Here is a 23,372-nt window from a genome sequence, read left to right on the forward strand (position 1 = left end):
AAAAGTAACTTGCTATTTATGACTTATAAAGTTTTAATTCCACACAATGCAAAGGTACTATATTCAGACTTGGGATAAGTTCCTACTTGGTATCATCTGCCACTTCGATCTCTGCTGGAGCCGTGATGGGTGCATTGGAGTGTCCTGCCGTGGGGTCGTCTGTGTTCAGATCTCCATTTGTTGAACTCACAACCTTCAAAAACAAATCCAGAAAATAAGTAGGTCTCTTGTTGGACAACTAAGAAAAATAATTTCAAATAACAATTTTATAAAAGTTTCTTCCAAGAAACCAGGACAAAGAAAAACAAAAGGATTATAATTCTAATGGTTAAACACAAGAGATTCTGCACATGCTGGTAATCCAGAGCAATGCGCACAAAACGCTGGAGGAACTCTGTAGATTAGGCAGCAACTATGATAGGAATAAAGAGTTCATGCTTTGGGCCAAAGGTTTCAGATGAAAATGTCGACTCTCTATTCCTTTCCGTAGTCACTGCCTTTCACGTACGTCTGTCCTCATCCCATCAAGGACAGGGTTCCTCTTGCCCTCCCCTACCACCCAACAGCCCCCACGTACAGCATATAATTCCCCATAGCTTCTGCCATCTCCAACGGGATCCCACCACCAAGCACATTATTCCCTCCCCCCAACTTTCTGCAGCGATTGCTCCCTATGCGACTCCCTTATCCATTCGTCCCTCCCCACTGATCTCCCTCCTGACACTTATCCTTGCAAGCGGAACAAGTGCTACATCTGCCCCTACACCTCCTCCCTCGCTACCATTCAGGGCCCCAAAAAGTCCTTCCAGGTGAAGTGACACTTCACCTGTGAGTCTGTTAGGGTCCTATACTGCAACCAGTGCTCCTGGTGTGGCCTCCTGTATATCAGTGAGACTCGTTGTAGATTGGGAGACTGCTTTGCCGTGCACCTATGCTCCACCCACCAGAAAAAGTGGGATCTCCCAGTGGTCACCCATTTTAATTCCATTTCGTATTCCCAGTCTGACACACAAGCCCATGGTCTCCTCTACTGCCACAATGAGGCCAAGCTCAGATTGGAGGAGCAATACCTTATATTCTGCTGGGTAGCCTCTAACCTGATGGCAGGAATATAGATTTCTCAGACTTCTGGTAATGCCCCCACCCCTCTCCTTCACCACTCCCAATTCCCATTTCCCCCTCTGACTTTACCTCCTTACCTGCCCATCACCTCCCTCTGGTACTCCTCCCCCTTCCTTTTCTTTTATGGTCTTCTGTCCTCTCCTATCAGATTCCCCCCTCCTCAGCCCTTTATCTTTCACCAATCGATTTCCCGGCTCTTTACCCCCTCCCACTCTCCTGGTTTCACTTATCACCTACTACTTTGTATTTCTTCCTCCCCTCCCCCACCTTTTTACTCCGACTTCTCATCTTTTTTCTCCAGTTCCGATGAAGGGTCTCAGCCAGAAACATTGACTGTACTCTTTTCCATTAATGCCGCCTGGCCTGCTGAGTTCCTCCAGCATCTCGTATGTACAATTCTAATGAAAGTAATTTATACTCACTAACCATTGCAAAAACGAGATCAGTGGAAATGGTAATACCACAAACTTACCAAAAAAAACAAGTTAAAAAAGAATTGCTCTTTCATGATCACTAAAGAACTTATAAAACTATACCAGAAGCTAACAGTTTCACAAATAGACACCTGTTTACAGTAAGTGCCTTTATTGAAGTAGGATACATGGATTTAAAGGAATTTTTAAATCTGTCACAGTATTTCATGCTGCGATTTAAAAGTCCATATGAGATAGAATTGCAAAATAGCTTGGGCCTGCAGTCAAACTCCTGATCTCAAATACTTTGTTGTGGAAACATCACTCAACAGATGGAAATACTTTAACCCAAAGCAACAGGAACATCAAGACCAGCAGATGTGAGCATGAAAATATGATTAGCTTCACTGGTAGTTTTCTTGAGAACTTGTTTTTTTTTTTGATTCGGAACAAGAAGGCAGCGGGAGAGCACCTAAGGATTTCCAGCGGGAAGACATTTTGAGTTCTCGGGGGAAGAGAGAGGCCAGACCGCGCAGTCGCATAATGTCAGCCAGTTAGGCACGAACAGTTTAAAAAGTCAGCCATAACCAGCGGGCAGCGGAGTGAAAGGGCTTTGGCTCCACGGGCTTCGGTGGTAACGGGATGAGGTGAGGCAGTTATTGATTGCAGAAGGTGGTAGTATGTGTGTGAGGCCGGTTTTCTGTAGTCGGTGTCAGATGTGGGAGGTCCTGGAGTCTCCCGGCATCCCGGACGGCCACATCTGCACCTGGTGCATCAAGATGCAACTCCTAAGGGACTGTGTTAGGGAACTGGAACTGCAGCTTGATGACCTTTGTCTGGTCAGGGAGAGTGAGGAGGTGATAGAGAGGAGTTACAGACAGGTGGTCACTCCGGGCCATGGGGGACAGAGAAATGGGTCACAGTCAGGAGAGGGAAGGAGAAGAGTCAGGTACTAGAGAGTACCCCTGTGGCTGTACCCCTTGACAATAAGTACTCATATTTGAGTACTGTTGGGGGGGGGGGGGGGGGGGGACAGCCTACCTGGGGGAAGCGACAGTGGCTGTGCCTCTGGCAGGGGACAGGACATTATTGTAGCCAGTTAAAGGGGTTGAAATGTGTCTATTTCAATGCTAAGAGTATTAGGAACAAGGAGGATGAACTTAGAGCATGGATTAGTACGTGGAACTACGATGTTGTGGCCGTTACTGAAACTTGGTTGGAGGAAGGGCAGGATTGGATGATGCAGGTCCCGGGGTTCAGGTGTTTTAAAAGGAATAGGATGGGAGGTAGAAAGGGGGGGGGGGGGAGAGCGGCATTGCTGGTCAGGGATAGTATCACGGCTATAGAAAGGGAGGACACTGTAGAAGGAGTGTCCACGGAGTCAGTCTGGGTGGAAGTCAGAAATAGGAAGGGATCGATCACTGTGCTGGGAGTAGTCTACAGGCCCCCAAATAGCCCTCGGGACACCGAGGAGCAGATAAGTAGGCAGATTTTAGAATGGTGCAGGAAATACAGGATAATAGTTATGGGTGATTTCAACTTCCCTCATATTGACTGGCACCTCCTGAGTGCAAGGGGGATAGATGGGGCTGAATTTGTCAGGTGTGTTCAAGAAGGATTCCTGACACAGTATGTGGACCGGCCGACGAGAGGAGAGGCTATACTGGATCTAGTTCTGGGTAATGAACCTGGTCAGGTGACAGACCTCTTGGTGAGGGAGCATTTTGGTGAGAGTGACCACAACTCCCTCAGCTTCAGCATAGCTATGGAAAGGGATAAAATCAGACAAAATGGTAAAGTGCTTAACTGGGGAAGGGCTAACTTTGAAGGGATGAGGCAGGAACTAGCGACAGTAAATTGGAAACAGATGTTCAAAGGGGAAAGCACAGAAGTAATGTGGGAGAAGTTTAGGGACCACTTGAGCTGGGTTCAGGATAGGTTTGTCCCACTGAGGCAAGGAAAAAGGAAGCATATGTTAGATATAAGAAGCAGGAAGTAGGAGGGGCTTATGAGAAATATAGGGTAGCCAGGAAGGAGCTAAAGAAAAGACTTAGGAGAGCTTGAAGGGGGCATGAGAAGGCCTTGGCATGTAGGATTAAGGGGAACCCCAAGGCGTTCAATGTGTATGTGAAGAATAGGAGGATGACGAGAACGAAGGTGGGACCTCTAAAGGATAAAGAGGGCAACATGTGCCTGGAGGTTGGGGAGGTCCTAAATTAATACTTTGCTTCAGTATTCACAAGTGAAAAGGATCTTGATCAGGATGAGGTCGAAGTAGAGGGGGCCTGTGTGCTGGACAATGTGGAGATTAAGGAAAAAGTAGTGCTGGATCTTCTTAAAAACATTAAGATTGATAAATCCCCAGGGCCAGATGATACACACCAGGTTGTTGTGGGAATTGAGAAGAGATCGCAGGAGCATTAGCTATGATCTTTGAATCCTCTTTGGCTACAGGGGAAGTGCCGGAGGACTGGAGAATGGCAAATGTAGTTCCTTTGTTTAAAAAAGGTAATAGGGAGAAACCTGAGAACTATAGACCGGTGAGTCCTATGTCGGTGGTATGCAAACTATTGGAAAGGATTTTTAAGGATAGGATCTACGAGCATTTGGAGAAGTACAGTCTACTCATGGATAGTCAACATGGCTTTGTGAAGGGAAGATCGTGCCTCATGAGCCTGATTGAGTTTTTTGAAGAGGTAACAAAAGAAATTGATGAGGGTTGGGCAGTGGATGTGGTCTACATGGACTTTAGCAAAGCATTTGACAAGGTCCCTCATGAGAGACTCATCCAGAAAGTCATAAGGCATGGGATGTGGAACCTTGGCTGTTTGGATTAAAAATTGGCTTAAAGGAAGAAAGCAGAGGGTAGTTGTGGAAGGAAAGTATTCTGTCTGGAGGTCGGTGGCTAGTGGAGTGCCGCAGGGATCTGTTCTGGAACCCCTGCTGTTTGTGATTTTTATAAATGACCTGGATGTAGAGGCAGAAGGATGGGTGAGTAAGTTTGCGGATGACACGAAGATTGGAGAAGCTGTGGATGGAGCTGTAGGTGGTCGAAGGTTACAAGAGGATATATACAGGCTGCAGAGTTGGGCAGAAAAATGGCAGATGGAGTTCAATCCGGACAAGTGTGAGGTGATGCATTTTGGAAGGACAAACCAGAAGACTGAGTACAGGATTAATGGTCAGTTAATTAAGAGTGTGGATGAACAAAGGGACCTTGGGGTTCAAATCCATACATCCCTCAAGGTCGCTGCACAGGTTTATAGGGTAGTTAAGAATGCCTATGGGATGCTAGGCTTCATTAACAGGGGGATTGAGTTCAAGGGTAGAGAAGTTATGTCACAACTCTACAAATCCCTGGTGAGACTGCACTTAGAGCATTGTGTTCAATTCTGGTCACCTCATTATAGGAAGGATGTGGAAGCTATGGAGAGGGTGCAGAGGAGGTTTACCAGGATGTTGCCTGGATTGGAGAACAAGTCATATGAAGCAAAGTTAGCAGAGCTGGGACTTCTCTCTTTGGAGCGTAGAAGAATCAGAGGGGACTTGATAGAGGTCTACAAGATTATGAGGCATAGATAGGGTGGATAGTCAGTACCTGTTTCCCAGGGCACCAATAGCAAACACCAGAGAGCATATGTACAAAATTAAGGGAGGGAAGTTTAGGGGAGACATCAGGAGTAAGTTTTTTTTTTAAACACAGGGGGTTGTGAGTGCCTGGAATGACTTGCCAGGGATGGTGGTGGAGGCTAAAACATTAGGGGTATTTAAGAGCCTCTTGGACAGGCACATGGATGAAAGAAAAATGGAGGGTTATGGGGTAGTGTGGGTTTAGTACTTTTTTTTTAAGGATTATATGGGTCGACACAACCTGGAGGGCTGAAGGGCCTGTACTGTGCTGTAGTGTTCTATGGTCCTATGGTTCTAATTGCCCTTCTGAAGGGCTTACTTGGCCCTTTCAGAAGGCAACTACAAAACAATCATAATGGACAGGTCTGACGTCAAGTATATAAGAATAGATATTGACAGTAAAGCACATTAACTTTTAATAGAATCTGGTCTCTTTTGGTCACCCATCATTTCAAAGATTAATTGTCATTTTTCTTTCCAAATTTGGGACTGTTAACCAAATTAAAATTTCAGATGGTCACAGAAGTTCCTCACTTAGGTTGAGAGTCCACGCCAGTACTAAAACATTGCTTCACTGCTGACAAGTTTACTCCTACGTGTTACGTGTGCGTAGAGCCAAAACGACAGAGTAGTATAATTAAATGTTTTTACTGAGTCATGTTAGTAATGATATTCTCTGAGCAACTTAGTGTGGGAGTGACAAACCGGGCCGGCTGAAACAAAAACGTGCACTTGAAAGAAAGAGGCAGGCAGAGAGACAGAGAGAGACTTCTGCGCATACGAGGCCCAATCGATTCACCATGTGATCGATCAGCCACATGTGCTCTCACCCCATTCTTGCAATCGATTAGATACAGTACACCACAGATAAAATTTAATTCCTGTATTTCGATAAATGCAGAAAATCCTCCCTATGACTGATTCAATCAATATCACCTAAAGGTAATTTAACTCCTTGTTTATCTACTTACAAATCATTGATTTCACTTTTCTTTTGTGGATTTTTTTCTTCCTCCAAATAACTTATAAATTACTCATAATATGAGAATAGACCTACCCTAAAACATTTCTTGGTCAATCTTAAACTAATAAAACTCCGTGCTAGGTTGGAGAAATGCAGCACAATTTTAAAAACATTTAAAAAACACATCTTTGCTTATAAGGATTAAAGCATCATTTAGAAGATAGTGTGAAGATGTAGAAGGTCTTGTGGTCAGATGAGACTGAAGTGGAACTTTCTGTCCTCAACACTAAGTGGTACGTGTGGTGTAAATCTAATACCATGCAGTCAGGTAACACCATCCTACTTGTAAAGTATGGTGGAAGTAGCATCATGCTATGGGGATGCTTTTCAGCAGTAGGGACTGGAAATCTGATCAGGACTGATGGGAAGGTGAATGCTCTAAATAAAGAGAGATCATGGATAAAAACCTGCCAACATCTATCAATGCTACCATCTATTAAACGGGGGAGGAGTTTCACCTTTCAGCAAGGAAACGATCCAAACCACAATGCCAGAGTGACCGTGAGTGGCTTCAAATGAAGAAAATTGATGTCCTTGAGTGGCCCAGTCAGTTGTGACCCTGACCCTATCGAACATCTCTGACAAGACATCAAGACTGCTGTCCACTGCCATTCCCCAACTAACCTGGCACAGCTTGAGCAACCTTGCAAGGAGGAATGGCAAATCTTGCTCCATCATGTTGTGGAAAGCTAATAGAGATTTATCCAAAAACATGACCGGCTGTAATAGCTGCGAGAGGTGGTTTAACTAAGTATTGGGGGGGGGGGGTGAAATATGTACTTTGAACAGCTGTCATTTCAGTTTTTGAATGCTTTACAATGTTTCCTGGTTTTTTTTAGCCCTGCTGCGAAAAAAGGAGCATGTGATTCACAAATAAAAATTCTCAGTTAAATTGATCAAAATCCCTGGTTGTAATACTCATTTAAGAGAACAAAGGGTTGGGGGCTGAATACTTTTACAAGGCACTATACATAAGCTATCTTATGCATTTATATTTATTGTATTCTTTATTTTATTGTCTTCACTTTTTTTCTTTAGTATTTGTACAGTTTGTTGTCTTTTGCACATTGGTTGTTTGTCCGTCCTGTTAGGTGTGGTCTTATATTTTTCCTATTGGTTCTTGTATTTATTGTGACTGCCTGCAAGAATATGAATTTTAGTGTTGTTAATGATGACATATTCAAATGATAATAAACTTACTTTGAACATTTTTTGTGCTGCACTGAATCTGGAATAACAATTATTTTGCTCTCCTTTACACCTGTGTATTGAAAATAACATTAAGAAATCTTGAATGTTGAAAATTTTGTTGCTGTTCCTCTCCGCACCTTGTGATGCACTGGGTGGCAACCTTGCCCTTTCTTTAGAATTTGTCTGTTTTTTTTTTAAAAACCATGCTGAGTTGCTAGCTCAACGCTCAACCCAGCATGGATGGAAAGTGTGAAAGGAGCCGGCTGGATTTGAATCTGGGAGCACTCGCCTCAAAGGCCGGTGCAGGAGCCACTCTACACCACAGGCTGGCAGATTGAACATTTTAGAGTCTATAAATTGGTAATAGTTAAGCACCAATTTCTGGTTGCACTTAGCATTAGAGTAATTACCATCTATGAGCACCACACACAAATTTCTCATTAATTGTGTATGTGGGCTTGTTTTGCTGTCGTTGATTTGTTGTTTGTTGTGTTCTGTGTTGTTTTGCTGAGTATGGTGAGCATGCTATGTTTGCACTGAAATGGTGTGGCGACATTAGCGGGTTGCACTCAACGCATCCTGAAGGGGTTGGCTGGCTGTTAACGCAAAAGACAGATTTCACTGCATGTTTCGATATACACTTGATAAGTAAATCTGAATCTAAACTGAACTGCATCATGAACGTCACTTGAAATCCAGTTACAATGTTAAAAAAACAAGGTTGAGAACACAGGTGTTAATTACTGGAGATATTAGCTTGTGGGAATGGCACGTTAGCTTTGTAGGGGATGGTTGTGCAACACATGCAGCAAGGTACCTGAACAGAACCAGCAAGCCTGTCTGATGCTAGATGTGTTCCCAAATGATGAGCACTGGGCTGGCAGCGGGTATGAGGTTCCCATGCTCCATTGCGATCTGCCAACTGCCAACATTTAAGGTGGGTTGGGGGCCGGTGGTGGGGGGTGGGAGGGGGAAGGGAAGAGAAACAAAAGAAAAAAACCAAAAAACAGAAAAAGTGAGGGAAAAGTAATGCTAAAAGCAAGCAGATACAGCAATTACAAACGGAGCAAATTAGTAAATCAGCCAAATTAAAATCACAGAATGCATTTAAACCAAATGTCAATGAAGAGGCAATTTCTATAAGCAAGCAGAAACAAAACAGTAAAGGTGCAAGAGCATTCGATGAAAAAATGGCTGCTTACAAAAAAAATGCATACTTTTACTTGCAATCCATTTCAAGATTTTGAAGTTTCCAATTTTAATTTAAAAGTATTTCAAATTATGTTTGTGTGATTATTCTATATACAAATCAGTAAATAAGTCCATCAGAGCAGGCAGCGAAGCAAGACAGGTGAAGTTTGTGAAGATGCAGGGTACAAGCTGGCGAGCTGTCATTTGATTAGTACTCATTCTTACAGGGCAATGGAGAAATAAACTTTGATAGTAATAGTCACTTAGGGTCGACAGCAACAGAAGCATTTCAGCAGGAATTTGCAATTCTTTATGTCAAGTTGTACGTCTGCAGAATACGTTTTTTTCTGTTAATATTATTGTGCTATTACTTTGTGTGCTGTATGTTGGTCCTTTAGGAACATTATTTTGTTGAGCCGTATAGTTGTGGAGGCTTGAATGACAATAAGTTTGAACTTGAACATGGCATTTTTGAATGAATTCAGAGAAGTTAAGACAGTCCATAGAACAGTACAGCACAGGCCCTTCAGCCCACAACATTGTGCTGGCCCAAAATATTGATTGTTTCTTTCCCTCCATAGATGTTGCCTGACGTGTGTGTTGTTCTGGATTTCCAGCATCTGCAGAACATCTTCTGTATATGATGCAGTGACAACACTAGTCCTCTTGGAAAACAGATGGTTAGAAACCTTGCAATTAGGAGCTGGTGTAAGTCATTCAGCCCTTCAAACGTGCTCTGCCATTCAGTACAATAACAGCTGATCCTGTCACATTATCATATTTCCACCCACTTCATTCCCATTGGTGCCTTTTGTGTATAGTGCTTTATCCATCTCTTATGTAAATATATTTAGTCATTTCACCTCCAATGCATTGGTTTGAAAGTAAGCAAGGTTCATAACAGAGTGGAGAGACATCTCCCCATCTTAGTCTTATGTGTCTTAATTCCACAACTGAGATTGTGACACCTCATCTAGACCCCAACATCTTTCTGCATTCCAGTCTGTCTATCACCTAAATACTCAGCTACACACTAGGGGCAACTGACCTGCGTGGTGTGATGTGCAAGGAGCCATAGCACCCAGAGGAAACTTATGTGATCACAGGCAAAACATGCAAGCTCCACACAGACAGCAGGAGACCAGACAGAACCTGGGTGTCTGGCAGTGTGAGGAAGCAGCTCTACCCTACATTTGCATTGTAGGGAGGCCCTGTAGGGTACAACTACTTTCTCATCTGGGATTGAAAGGCTTATCATTACAGGAGCATTTGATGGCTCTGGGCCTATACTCACTGGAATTCAGAAGAACGATGGTTGATTTCATTGAAATCTATCGAATGTTGAAAGGCATCCATAGAGTGGATGTGAAGAGTGTGGAGGGGGAGTCTAAGACCAGAGGACACAGCCTCAGAATAGAGGACATTCATTTAGAATGGAGATGATGGGGAACTTCTTTAGCCAATTAGTGGTCAATCTGCGGAATTCGTTGCCAAGGCAGCTGTGGAGGTCAAGTCATTGGGTATAATTAAGACAGAGGTTAGTCAGGGCATGAAGGGATATGGAGAGAAGGGAGGAAACTGGGGATGAGAGGGAAATGGATCAGCCATGATGAAATGGTGAAGCAGACTTGATGGGCCAAATCCTTCTTCTGAGTTCTCGTGTGGCATCTCACCACCTTAGGATTCATTCAGCAAGCACAGAGCTGAATTCCTTGAGAGAATTTCTATTTGCAGACTAAAAGACTGGAAAGAAGATACTTGTGTTGACATATTTAAAAGAAAGAAGCATTTCCAATTATTTTGCACCATTATTGTTCCTTCCAAGACATCACAAAGCATGGAGTTTGATGTTCTCCCCATGACCACGTGGGTTTCCCCCAGATGCTCTGGTTCCCTCTCACATTTCAAAGACACGCAGGTTATGGTTAGCAAGTTGTGAGCATGCTACGTTGGTCACAGAAGCATGTCCACACTTGTGGGCTTCCCAGTATAATCCTTGATTTGATTTGATGCATTTCACTGTATGTTTTGATGAATGTGACAAATAAAGCAAATCTTTATCTTTAATCTTTAAATATATTCATTGTTTATAATATAATAACCAAGATTAATGTTGAAGTTGTGTACAAGCCTTTAGTTTTGCTCATCTCTATCTACAATTAGAAGTAAACTTAGTTCAGGGTGCAGATTACCGTATTTTCTAATCCTGATGTGTTCTGCAGTAAAGTTCACACAGAGTAATTCAGTATCAACAAAGTAAAATGAGGCTTTTGTCTTGATGCTATCATTTGGTTTCAAAATCACTTTGAATTAAGTTAAAATCACAGCAATGCTCAAATTCAAACACTATGCACAGAATCTCTCATGAATGAGTGAAGCATTATTGGATGCATGTCACAGACCTGTGTAATAATTCAGTGATCCAATGAAAACTTTGACAAATGCAAAGCTCATTTTAATATTCCATTATGTTCAATAATTTCTCTTCACAAGCTTTTCATCATTTAAACCAAACATGTAGATACACTAAGAGTGAAAGAATGTTGCAGCAAATACCACTGTTCAAAATGAAGCAGCCTGCAAACATTATGAGTAGTATTAAAAGAAAAAGATGATGTCATGGTCATGCAATAACCAATTCTTCTTTTCCTTCCTGAACTTCAACTTCTCTATTTCAGAGGATGGGATAATTACCAACATTAATCTGAACCCTCCAATGAAGAGTTACCATAAAATTACCCTTCTCTTTGATTTCAACAGACAACCTGACCACTGTGCCACCTTGGTTTATTCATCAGCTGTTCTAAAACTGCTTTATACACAACTTCCCAGGAACAGGCTTTGATTCAGGTCCCTGTGGCACCATTTTTCCCTCATAGCTTTGATGACCATCAATTCTATTTTCTGTTCCTGCACAGAATATAAAGTTTTCACCTGGTGGAACTCGGTATCTTTCTCTCCCTTTTTCAAATCCTGCATCATGATGCAGATTCCCTCATGATCATGGTATCTCCCTTTTCTCCCATGATCATGGGTATCATGGGTATCTCCCTTTTCTCCCATGATCATCGGTATCTCATGGGTATCATGGGTATCATGATATCATGGTATCATGGGTATCATGGTATCTCATGGGTATCATGGGTATCTCCCATGATCTCTCCCTTTTTCAAATCCTGCATCATGATACAGATTCCCTCATAGCTTTGATGACCATCAATTCTATTTTCTGTTCCTGCACAGAATATAAAGTTTTCACCTGGTGGAACTCGGTATCTTTCTCTCCCTTTTTCAAATCCTGCATCATGATACAGATTAGTGACAAATATTCAATAAAACTATTGACTCCAACAATCGTTGGGATGGCACCTCCTGTTACCTTGATTCTTGTACAAACTGTACTCTATTCTCTGTTTCTTCAGCTCCATTATATTTGTTCTGACAACATCAGCATTACCAAGACATTTTTGTTTTCCCTCATCATGGTTTTCCCTCCATCATGATCAACAGAGTTCTCCCTTTTGTTGATAATATACAAATATTTAATCTCTCTTGCCTTCCACCCTTTCAGAAATTCATTTATACCACTTTCTTCCCTTTCATAGTTCCTGCTTCTGTACTTGACAAAACTTGTCTCACAAGTGATTCTGCAGATGCTGGAAATTCAGAGCAACACACGCAAAAAGGTACAAGAACTCGGCAGGTCAGGCAGCATCTATGGAGGGGAATGTACTTGACATTTTGGGACAAGATGTCGACTGTTTATTCCTCTCTATAGATACTGCCTGACCTGCTGATTTCCTCCAGCATTTTGTGTGTTGGCTCACTCATTTTCCAGTTCCGATACAAGATTTTCAACTTGAAACATTTGTTTCTTTCTCCACAGATGTCACCAGACCCCAGTATTTCAAGTACTTTTGCATTTTTGATTTTCAGCATTAACAATATTTTAATTTGCTCCTTGTGTAGGCAACACTGCTTTAATATTACCACTACACTATGGCAGAGTCTCACTCCAGCTGTGAGGATTCAATTTGTCTCATTTCTACATCTTTTAACACAGAAAATTTCATGCACACAAGTTTTCTATTAATGCACTAGTATTTTGCCAGAAATCTAGATAACCTTGGTTAGCTCACTGCTAGAACACAGTAGAGAATTGTACTCTTTGCATCGTATTGCACATGTAATGGAACAAAAGGAGGCAGAAGGGAGATTCAAGGGAATATTCGCCAAGCTAGAAAGGGTTGGCTAAAATGTGGTGGTGTTTCCTTTAAAACTTAACTGTTATAAAAATTTTTAAAAATTATGACAGGCTTCCTTTACCAGACTTGTTAATATCTACAGGTAATAGATTTAAGTTAAAGAAACAGAGGGAAAACTGAAGATGATTTTCCTCCACCCTAACAACAATAGGGATCTGGAACTCTGTCTGAAAGATGTGGTAAAGATCAAACCACTTAGAGCAAGGGTTCGCAACCTTTTTTTGTGCCATGTACCTCTACCATTAACAGAGGGTCCATGGAGCCCAGGTTGGGAAACTCCAATTTAGAGAAGCCTTGATGTGCAATAACAAGAACAGGAAAGGAATAGCTTTGGGGAAAGAAGTTTGCACAAAGTGGGCTGGATAGCTTCCTTCTGCTTTTAAAAGTATTGTGATTCTGTACCATTAAGCTACAATTATAACAGAGTAATTAATACACAGCACTGTGCAAAAAGTCTTAGGCACATATATATAGATAGGCCGTCCAAAACTCTTGCACTGTACTGCTGCTCTAAAGAGAAAAATAATAAATTCATGTCATACACACGAGGAACTCAGAGCAGGTCAGGCAGCATCTATGGAAAAGAGTAAACAGTCAATGCTTCAGGCCGAGTCCAAGTTGCTTTGAATTCCAGCATCTGTAGACCTTGTTTGAAACTTCATGTCAATGGTGAGTGATGATAAACCTGATTCTGATATGGGTCTCTATTGTGGACTGAGAGTGGGAAGGGGAGCAGGGAGGATGGAATCATGGTTGGGAAGAGAGGAAGGGAGAGGGGAGGGAGTGGGAAGCACCAGAGAGACATCCTATACATATGAACATAAGAAACAGGAGCAGGAGTAGACCATCTGGCCCGTTGAGCCTGCTCCGCCATTCAATAAGATCATGGGTGATCTGACCATGGACTCATCTGTAATGAGCAACAAACCAGTTGTGTGGAATCAAATGACCTTGCCTGGTGTTTTAGGGTTGTGTGTGCTTGCACCCGTGCCACCCCACCCAGCCCCGGCACTTCTCTGCCACTTGATCCACACCCTTCCCATGGCACTCCATCCTCAGCATACACATCACTGAGGATCTCGCGTAGTCTGTACATAGCAGCTATGTGATGAAAAAAAGCACAACAGCACCTCTTTCACCTCAGACAGTTGAAGAAGTTTGGTATGGGCCCCCAAATCCTAAGGACTTTCTACAAGGGCATGACTGAGAGCATCCTGACTGGCTGTATCACAGCCTGGAATGGGAACTGTACTTCCCTCAATCGCAAAACTCTGCAGAGAGTGGTGCGGACAGACCAGCACATCTGTAGATGTGAACTTCCCACTATTCAGGACATTTACACAGACAGGTGCGTAAAAAGGGCCTGAAGGATCATTGGGGACCAGAGTCACCCCAACCACAAACTGTTCCAACTGCTACCATCTGGGAAATGGTACCGCTGCATTAAAGGTAGGACCAACCAGCTTCGGGACAGCTTCTTCCACCAGGCCATCAAACTGATTAATTCACGCTGATACAATTGCATTATATTGACTGTCCTGTTGTACATACTAGTTATTACAAATCATTATAAATTGCACATTAGACGGAGATGTAACGTAAAGATTTTTACTCCTCACGTTTGTGATGGATGTAAGAAATAAAGTCAATTCAATTATTTTAGATGCATTTTATTTTATAGTGCGCAAGGTTGTCAAAGGGTGCAGATTTCAAACTGCTGTCAAAAATTTGCTGGCAGCTATTTGAATGATATCTATCTAGATGCATAATACTTGGTCATTTTCACATTTCCTCAACATTACAGTTATTTCACAGAATTCCCATTTCTGATTAAATCATTCAAGTGCATACCTGTTTGGTTAGTTGTGGTGCTTTGTCTCGGTTGGGTGGTGAGAGTGGTATGTCAGCGTGGATTGAACCAATTGGAGTTGGCTGAAGTCGATGGGGGTAGGGGGTGGGAGGGAAAACAAAAAGTCACATTACAAAATGATTTTATTGCTCCCTTGAGTCGCATTGAAACAGCTTTTTCTCATTAGAGTATATTAAATGACTGGGGATCCAGCTAGCTTGTATTAATCAGTATCATGCATGGGGTGAAAACACCCTAGAAACAGCAAGATGAAAGAATAAATTAACAGATAAACAAGATATGAAGCACAGAAAGAACAATATAATAGAACTAAAGTAAGACAGAGAATGCCAATAACACCTAGTAAAGAATAAAAGTACATTTTAGACTGCTTATGCCCACTCACTGCAGGCCAACTGCACTGAGCTACATTCACTTAGTCAATAGCACAATAGATGCTGGAAATCCAGAGTAACACACACAAAATGCTGGAGGAACTCAGCAGGTCAGGCAGCATCTATGGAAATGAATAAACAGTCAACGTCAAGCTGAGACCCTTCGTCAGATCATCAATTCCAGCTTCTCTGCCAAAGAGTAGATCGCTGATGGGGGTAGACCTGCAGTACTTGAAGTTCTTAATGTTCAGCTTTGTCTTGTGATCATTAAAAGGACATTTTAAAAAAGATGAAAACACCTTTGGTTGGCTTCTGAGAGGCCGCTTCATCTGAATGTGCTGCCATCTTACCAGAAGTTTACAAAATATGTCTGTGATATTAAACCTGACTCTGGTCAGGCCACACCATGAATACTAACCTGAACTCCATGACCAAAGCATGAATAGTAGATCCTAAGAATCTTGCAGGCAGCAATATTTAGAGGCCATGAGGAAGGTCTAAAAAATCTTGGATTAAGCCTTCAAAGGGAAGGTGGAGGACTGGATCCAGAAAGAGAATACATTGAACTGGGTTGAATAATGGTTTAAGATCACTTCAGGTTACAGTAAAGCATGTTTATAAATGCATGCAGAAATGGTACGCAGGAATTTGAGAAGAAGGCAGTAATCTTGCTAAAGATTCAAAGAAAAGTTACATGAACGGATTGCAGCTTGAAACAACCTCAGGAGGACTGAATAATCTCAGTTCATGTACTCAAGCAGCCTAGATTTAGTGACGATTCAGTCAACAAGAGGTAGACAGATTTCTGATTAAAGTATGAAATGGAGGTGGGGTGTAATCAGGAACAATTAGAGACATGCTGCTGGAATGACCTGCAGTGCATTTTGCAGGTAGTGCTCACTGCAGCCACCAACACGCTGGTGAAAAAAAAGTAATTGTTTTGGGTGATTCTTCCACTGACACAAGCAGCTCCAGGCTGCATAGTAGCACAGAGGTTAGTGCATTACTTCACAATGCTAGGGAACTTGCTTCAATTCCTGCTGCTGTCTGTAACGAGTTTGTATGCTCTCCCTGTGACCACATGGGTTTCCTCCCACAGTCCAAAGACGTACAGGTTAGTAGGTTATTCGGTCACATGGGTGTAACTGGGTGATGCAGGCTCATTGGACCAAAAGGGCCTGTTACCATGCTATGTCTCTAAATAAAATTGACAGGCAATGCTATTAGGGCTGCAATTCCCGCCTCTTAGGAAACCTATAGGTCAACTGTTAATCTGGATTGACAACAGCCATCACGTTTTCACTTTGTTTTGGGGGGCGTGGTGGTGTACATCAAACTTGACATCCTTTATGTGGTAGGCCAGGGTACAGTGTTCATTTTTATTTGTTAAATTCCTTGAATGCACCAACCTTCCAACCTTTCCTTGACGGCATTTCCATGTACAATGATTCTTTTCTGTACATTGTCAAAGTAGCAATACTACGCGAATTTTGACAACAGGATGCTGCATTATTCAACTACAAACGTGAAACTCTTCAATTTAAACTTCATGTGGACAATCTCATTAGCAATGAGGAGCGAAGTGTGGTGTTCAATCATTAAATAATCAAACCAGACCAAACTTCAGAAAGAAGAAAAAATGTGATCTAAGTGACTTTAATGGTAGAATGATCGTTGGTGCCAGACGGGGTGGTTTGAGTATCTCAGAAACTGCAAATATCCTGGGGTTTTCAAACACAAGTCTCTATAGAGTTTACAGAGAATAGTGCGAGGAACAAAAAAAACATCCAGTGAGTGACAGTTCTGTGGATGAAAACGCCTTGTTAATGAGAGACGTCAAAAGAGAATGCCCAGATGGTTCAAGCTGACAGAAGGGTAACAGTGAATCAAATAACCGTGTGTTAAAAGTGTTGTACAGAAGAGCACAGCAAGTTGCACTTTGAAGTGGATGGCAGTAGCAGAGAACAACGAACATTCGGGAGCCCCAAGTATACAGCTCAAATCAATTAAGAATTGAAACTAGTGGTCATGATATTTCTCTCCCAAGAAACACCAACATTAAATGACTGGATTTTTTTTTTGGCTGCTTTTAAAAGATTCAGAGTGCAAGAGATGGCTTAAAAATGTGAAAGGCCATTCAAAATCTGTAATATACTTACTAATGGTTTGCCAACCCAATCATATTCATAATCAAACACAAAGCCATTTCTATCGAACAAATCTGTGAAGAGTTTTCTCAGATATTCATAGTCTGGTTTTTCAAAAAAATCAAGTCTTCGTACATAGCGGAGGTACGTTGCCATTTCTTCTATAAAAAAAGAGAACTTGAATCAAATTTTATACTTCAACATATTTACAAATAACCTTAGTAATGTGTACAAGTATTTGTAATGTATGCTCAGAGCAAGAATGGAAATGGAGTAGGAAAATTCAATGTTTTCTCCCCCCCCCCCCCCCACCCCACCCCGAGTTACAGTTGCAGGAAGTTAGTTTGTGAACCTTTTGCAGTTACCTGGTTTTCTGCATTAATTACTCAAAATATGGTCTGATCTTCATCTAAGTCACAGTAACAGACAACTACAATCTGCTTAAAGTAATAACACACAAACTATTGTACTTTTGGAAAAGTACATGAACCCTTGTATTTAATAAATGGTAGAAACACCTTTAGCAGCAATAATCACCATCAAACATTTCCTGGAGCTGCTGATCAGACTTGCACAATGGCTAGAAGGAATTTTAGACCATTCCTCCATACAAAACTGTTTCAGTTCATCAATATTTCTGGGATACCTTGCATGAACAGCCCTCTTCAGGCCATGCCACAGCTTCTCAATTGGGTTAAGAACCAGACTCTGACTTGGCCATTCCAAAACACAAATTTTCTTCTTTTTAAACCATTCTGTTGTTGATTTAAACTTGTGTTTCGGATCATTGTCTTATTGCATCATCCAACTTATTACGCTTCAGGTGACGGACAGCTACCCTGACATTCTCCTGTAAAATGTCTTGATACAACTGTAACCCCTGGGTCACCTCAGGCATCGCTCAAACTCGTTCTAGTCTAGGGGGAGCAGCCTTCGGCCCCGCCAAACTGGGTAATCAGCTGGTGTGGATGCTGTGTGATGTCCCCGCCTCGCCCAAAAACAGACAGTACACCTTATGCGATTAAATGAGTACAATTTATAAAGATTACTATAACTAAGCGATTACTAACGATACAGTATATATGAATAAGAGAAAAAAAAGAAAAGGCGCCAAACTTATCAAAGTCCAAACCACTTCGTGCACAATCGTTGGAGCTCAATTACTGAAGTCTTCTGGTATTCGATCCCCTCCGAACTCCTCGACCCGCCTCCTGGGACCCCCACGGTGGTCGACCAGACGCTCCACACTCCTCTGTCTCCGTCTCCTCTCCTCACCGAAAACCTTGGGCCGGGGACCCCCGCTCGGGGTCCGTACCGTCGCCCAGCTTCCAGCACCCCGTCCTCTCTCTCGCACTCCATCGTGCCGACTCCCCAAAACCCCCACCAACAATCAGTTTATAGTCCCAAACAAGCTTCCAGCACTTATCATAACAAAGAACCTAGCATTCCTACTATTAATACAGGCGCCAGCATTCCTACTTGTAACAAAACAAAGACGCCATTTTGATTACATACACAGTAACAAAGAAAAAGAAAAAAACCCTGTTACACTCTCCCCCCACCAAATAAAAGTCATGTCCTCATGACTATTAGATAACTCGTCACCTTTCCTGCCAACACACCGTAACCCAAACACAAGCAGTGACATCTCCTCCCCACACAGTAAACCTCACGCCCTGTTCCTTAGGCGCTATATAGGCCAACTATCTGGGCGTTCCCAAACCCTTCTGAGACCTCCGTACCCCCCTCACCTAAACCCTTAGGCTAGGACACAGCTGAGGATACCTTGGGTCCACTACCAACTCCTCTTTCAACCTCTCACTCATGCCCCACACTGCACACAGCTAACCCTCCCCACTACACCTGACTCAGTGGAAGAAGGGCCAAAGGTCTCTTCCTCAATCGAGGGAAAGTCAGCAAAAGGCAGCATGTACCACACATCCAGCACATCAGCCTTTGAATCCGTATTCTTCCTCATTTCTTCGATCGGTAGCTGCTGTTTGATCTTCTCCAAACGGAAACACGTGGCCTGCACTGCTCCTGCAGCCTCTTCAGCCTCCTGCAATTGAGATTATCATCTTCTCTGGCCCCTGGCTCAGCAGTTCTGACTCCTGCATCCCGACCATCTCAATCTGGAATGCAGTTACTCCAACAGCTTCTTCCACCCCGACCTGAAAAGCAGCAGTTAAAGATTGGTCATCCTCCAGTTCAGTATTCACTGCACTTCTCTCCAGCTTTTTTTCTCCTCATGACTTCTTCCAGATCAACCTTCAGGTTTTGCACTTCATTTGAACTGTTGATGGTCATCTTCAGGTTCCCTTCAAGCTACCGCTTCCCCCTTCCGAGATTTGTCCGCAATTTCTTCACCTCCGCAAACTCCCTTCTCCAGGCTCTCAGTTTGCTGTGGCCCTTAGTCAAACAACTTTCTTCGTTCTCTCCAACTTGTAAGTCTTTCAAATGGTTCCAGATCACTCTCTCCGGTCTCTCAGTCTTCATTTCAAACTTGATTCCGTAAAGACAGACATTCACGAGCTGCGACCTTCGCCAGCCCTGGCACATGTCCAGAAAACACTTTAACTCTGTAGTTCTCAGCCGCTCCTGCAACGACCTCACTTCATATTCTCCTGAGGCAAATCCAAATACCAGGAGATCATCCACATACGTCAAAATTCCAAACGCCTCCACACCCCCATGGTCTTCCACATGCCCTGCAGGAAGGTTGCAAGGGCTCCGGAGATACCCTGTGGTATCTTTTCGGACCGGAAAGACTCCTAGGAAACTTTTAACCGCCGTCTTCTCCTTGGCGGCCTCACTCATCGGGATCTGGCAACATCCACTCCTCAGATCCAGCACCTTAAACCTCTTCGCACCACTCAGATAGGCCATCGCCTCTACGGCCCAATATAATCCACACACACGCTGCCTACGTCTGCCACTCTGTAGGGGCCAGTCGCCGCAACCTCTGCCTCACCGAGGTGTCTTCAGCAGTCAACTCCCCTCCCTGGTGGTATTTCGCAGCGTCCACTAAGAGGGTCTCACCCTCAGATACTCCTCCAGGCCATACCACCACCGGCTCTGGTTTGAATTCGGTATCGGCCCAATGCTGCTACACACGTCCGCACAAGCAGCTCGAAACTCTGGGTGCATCGATAATGCCTCCAAACAGCTCTCACCCGCCTCCTCCGGGCAGGCCCCCAAGCGCACCAACAGGATATTGGTTCTCTCCATAACCGAAACGCTGCCCGTCTCAACAGTGTCCGGACACATCAGCATTAACGATTCACGAACCTCAGTCACCTCCACATTTGCCTCTAAGAACTCCATTTTCACTGACCAACAACCGTCGTCTTTATAATCACCGGCACTGGTACCCCAAATCTCCAGTGCCGTCAATGTCATCAAGGGTAAAGGCTTCCAAAAGCGGTTATAAAACAAACTGTACAGCAACTTAACCGGTGCCCCGGTGCCGAGGATGGCTTTAACTTGACTTCCATCCATCCGTAACAACACCTGAGTGCGTGGTCCCTCTAAGCCTTCAGGAATAGGGTCTGTTCCTTGCGGGAGTTCCTTGGTACATTGCTGGGAACGTGCTCCCCCAGAGACCCCAACCCGTTCCCCCACTGGGCCTCCTCTAAGTTTCCCGACATCTCTCGGATCAACGGAACAACTGATCCCCTTGACAGATCCCCCTGTCTCCGCAAGCAATTTATCTGCCCTCCTAACCAAAAGGGATACCCTAAAAACTTTCCACCAATCTCCTGCCACGGATATGATAAGCCCCCCAGCTGCGGCATTTGACTTCCAGTCGAACCACACGCATTTTCCCACACTTTCCCAGAACTGGCAGCTGTCACTTCGAGATAATTGCGCCCGACAGTTCTAACAACGCTACCAGCCCGCCTACTCAAACTTTCAACCAATCCCTGTCGCTTTCCCTCAGCCAAGCACTGCCACTCACCCAACAACTGAGAGGTCTGCTCCGCCCACATCTCCGTCCCTTTAGGGCTGGACATTATTCCAACAACCGGGCGGAGCCCACCACCATAGCTGAAAAATCCCAACCTGTCACTCCTCACTCTCCAAACAGTACGGACACCCCATGGTACCACCACCATTTCTTCAGCGCTAGTCGGAACTCGAACAACGACCCCCGGGCTACCAACAGCAGCCACCCCACCCAACACACATGCAGAGATAACCGGCAATAGCACACCCACAAAGGCACACCAGCTCTTCGCCGCAGACACAATTTAAAGAGGGCAATCACACAGCTTCCACAGAAATCAATCCCGGACGATCGCACCCACAATGTAACCCCTGGGTCACCTCAGGCATCGCTCAAACTCGTTCTAGTCTAGGGGGAGCAGCCTTCGGCCCCGCCAAACTGGGTAATCAGCTGGTGTGGATGCTGTGTGATGTCCCCGCCTCGCCCAAAAACAGACAGTACACCTTATGCGATTAAATGAGTACAATTTATAAAGATTACTATAACTAAGCGATTACTAACGATACAGTATATATGAATAAGAGAAAAAAAAGAAAAGGCGCCAAACTTATCAAAGTCCAAACCACTTCGTGCACAATCGTTGGAGCTCAATTACTGAAGTCTTCTGGTATTCGATCCCCTCCGAACTCCTCGACCCGCCTCCTGGGACCCCCACGGTGGTCGACCAGACGCTCCACACTCCTCTGTCTCCGTCTCCTCTCCTCACCGAAAACCTTGGGCCGGGGACCCCCGCTCGGGGTCCGTACCGTCGCCCAGCTTCCAGCACCCCGTCCTCTCTCTCTCACTCCATCGTGCCGACTCCCCAAAACCCCCACCAACAATCAGTTTATAGTCCCAAACAAGCTTCCAGCACTTATCATAACAAAGAACCTAGCATTCCTACTATTAATACAGGCGCCAGCATTCCTACTTGTAACAAAACAAAGACGCCATTTTGATTACATACACAGTAACAAAGAAAAAGAAAAAAACCCTGTTACACAACTTTGAATTTATTGTTTTCTCAACGATTACAAGCTGTCCAGGCCCTGAGGCAGCAAAGCAGCCCCAAACCATGATGCTCCTTCCATATGCTTCACAGTTGGGATGAGGTTTTGGTGCTGATGAGCATTGTCCTTTTTCCTCCAAACATAGTGGTGTGCAGTTCTGCCAAAAAGTTGAACTTTTGTCTCATCTGTCCATGGAACATTGTTCCAGAAGCATTGTGGAACATCCAGGTGGTTGTTTGCAAATTGCAATACACAGCAATGTTTTTTTTGGAGAGCAGTGGTTTCTTCTGTGGTGTCCTTCCATGAACACCATTCTTGTTCAGTGTTTTTCTTATAGTGGACACATGAACAGAGACTTTAGCAAGTTCTAGAGATTTCTGCAGGTCTTTTGCTGTTACCCTTGGGTTTTTTTTTCACCTCCTTCAGCATTGCACATTGTGTGCGATCTTTGCAGGACTCCCTCTCCTAGGGAGTGTTGCTTTTGTGCTATTAGTTTAGGCAGATTGTGCGTCTATTATTGTGACTTAAATGAAGATCGGACCACATTTTATGAGTAATTAATGCAGAAAACCAGGTAATTGCAAAGGGATCACAAACCTTTTCTTGCAACCATGCACTATTATCAGTGCACGCTGGGTAACTTACAGTGTGGAGTGACAATCCAAGCCTGCTGAGATGAAAACATGCACATTCAAAAGCTCACCCCAGAAGAAAGTGCCTCTTCCACATAAGAGCCGCACTCGATTCAACTGCAATCAATCATCTGCATGCACACTTGCCAATTCTCGCAATCGATCCAATATCATTTAAGTATATGCAACAAATAAATCATATTGGCTCATGATGCATCTTAGATGCTTTTTATTTGTCCCTATGCACAATTATTTTAATAAGTTAATTGTGAAGAAGATGCATATAGAACCCTTTTGGTGCATGTCCTAATTCAGGAGTTAATATAACCGAGCCTGCCCAGATATAATTGCAACCCATTGTTTTCTTTTCAGATTCTTCAAAGCATGCATTCAATTTCCATCTGAAGTTATACCCAACAGGATTTATGTTTCATGTTTAGTTAGAACTGAAACTGTAAAGGGGAAAAAATATTTCTTAAGAAAATCAAATAAACAGACCTGAATAAATGTGATCTTTA

At 43.4% G+C, this 23,372-nt stretch overlaps 1 protein-coding gene across 4 annotated transcripts in view; it reads right to left on the minus strand.

Annotated features, from left to right (window-relative positions):
* Positions 1-23,372, minus strand: part of LOC140739745 (casein kinase I) — a 148,401-nt gene that overhangs the window by 5,105 nt on the left and 119,924 nt on the right. The window contains exons 9-12 of one of the 4 annotated variants that reach the window (XM_073068218.1): positions 17,240-17,385; positions 14,688-14,768; positions 8,198-8,302; positions 87-193 (exon numbers count right to left, since the gene is read on the minus strand). In XM_073068218.1, coding sequence (XP_072924319.1) covers positions 87-193; positions 8,198-8,302; positions 14,688-14,768; positions 17,240-17,385 — 439 coding nt within the window. Of the gene's footprint in view, positions 1-86; positions 194-8,197; positions 8,303-14,687; positions 14,769-17,239; positions 17,389-23,372 lie in introns of all 4 variants that reach the window. The other 3 variants (XM_073068217.1, XM_073068220.1, XM_073068219.1) reach the window with 3 other exon arrangements.

The sequence above is a fragment of the Hemitrygon akajei genome, chromosome 16 (genome assembly GCF_048418815.1).
Source record: "Hemitrygon akajei chromosome 16, sHemAka1.3, whole genome shotgun sequence".
NCBI classification, from domain to species: Eukaryota; Metazoa; Chordata; class Chondrichthyes; order Myliobatiformes; family Dasyatidae; genus Hemitrygon; species Hemitrygon akajei.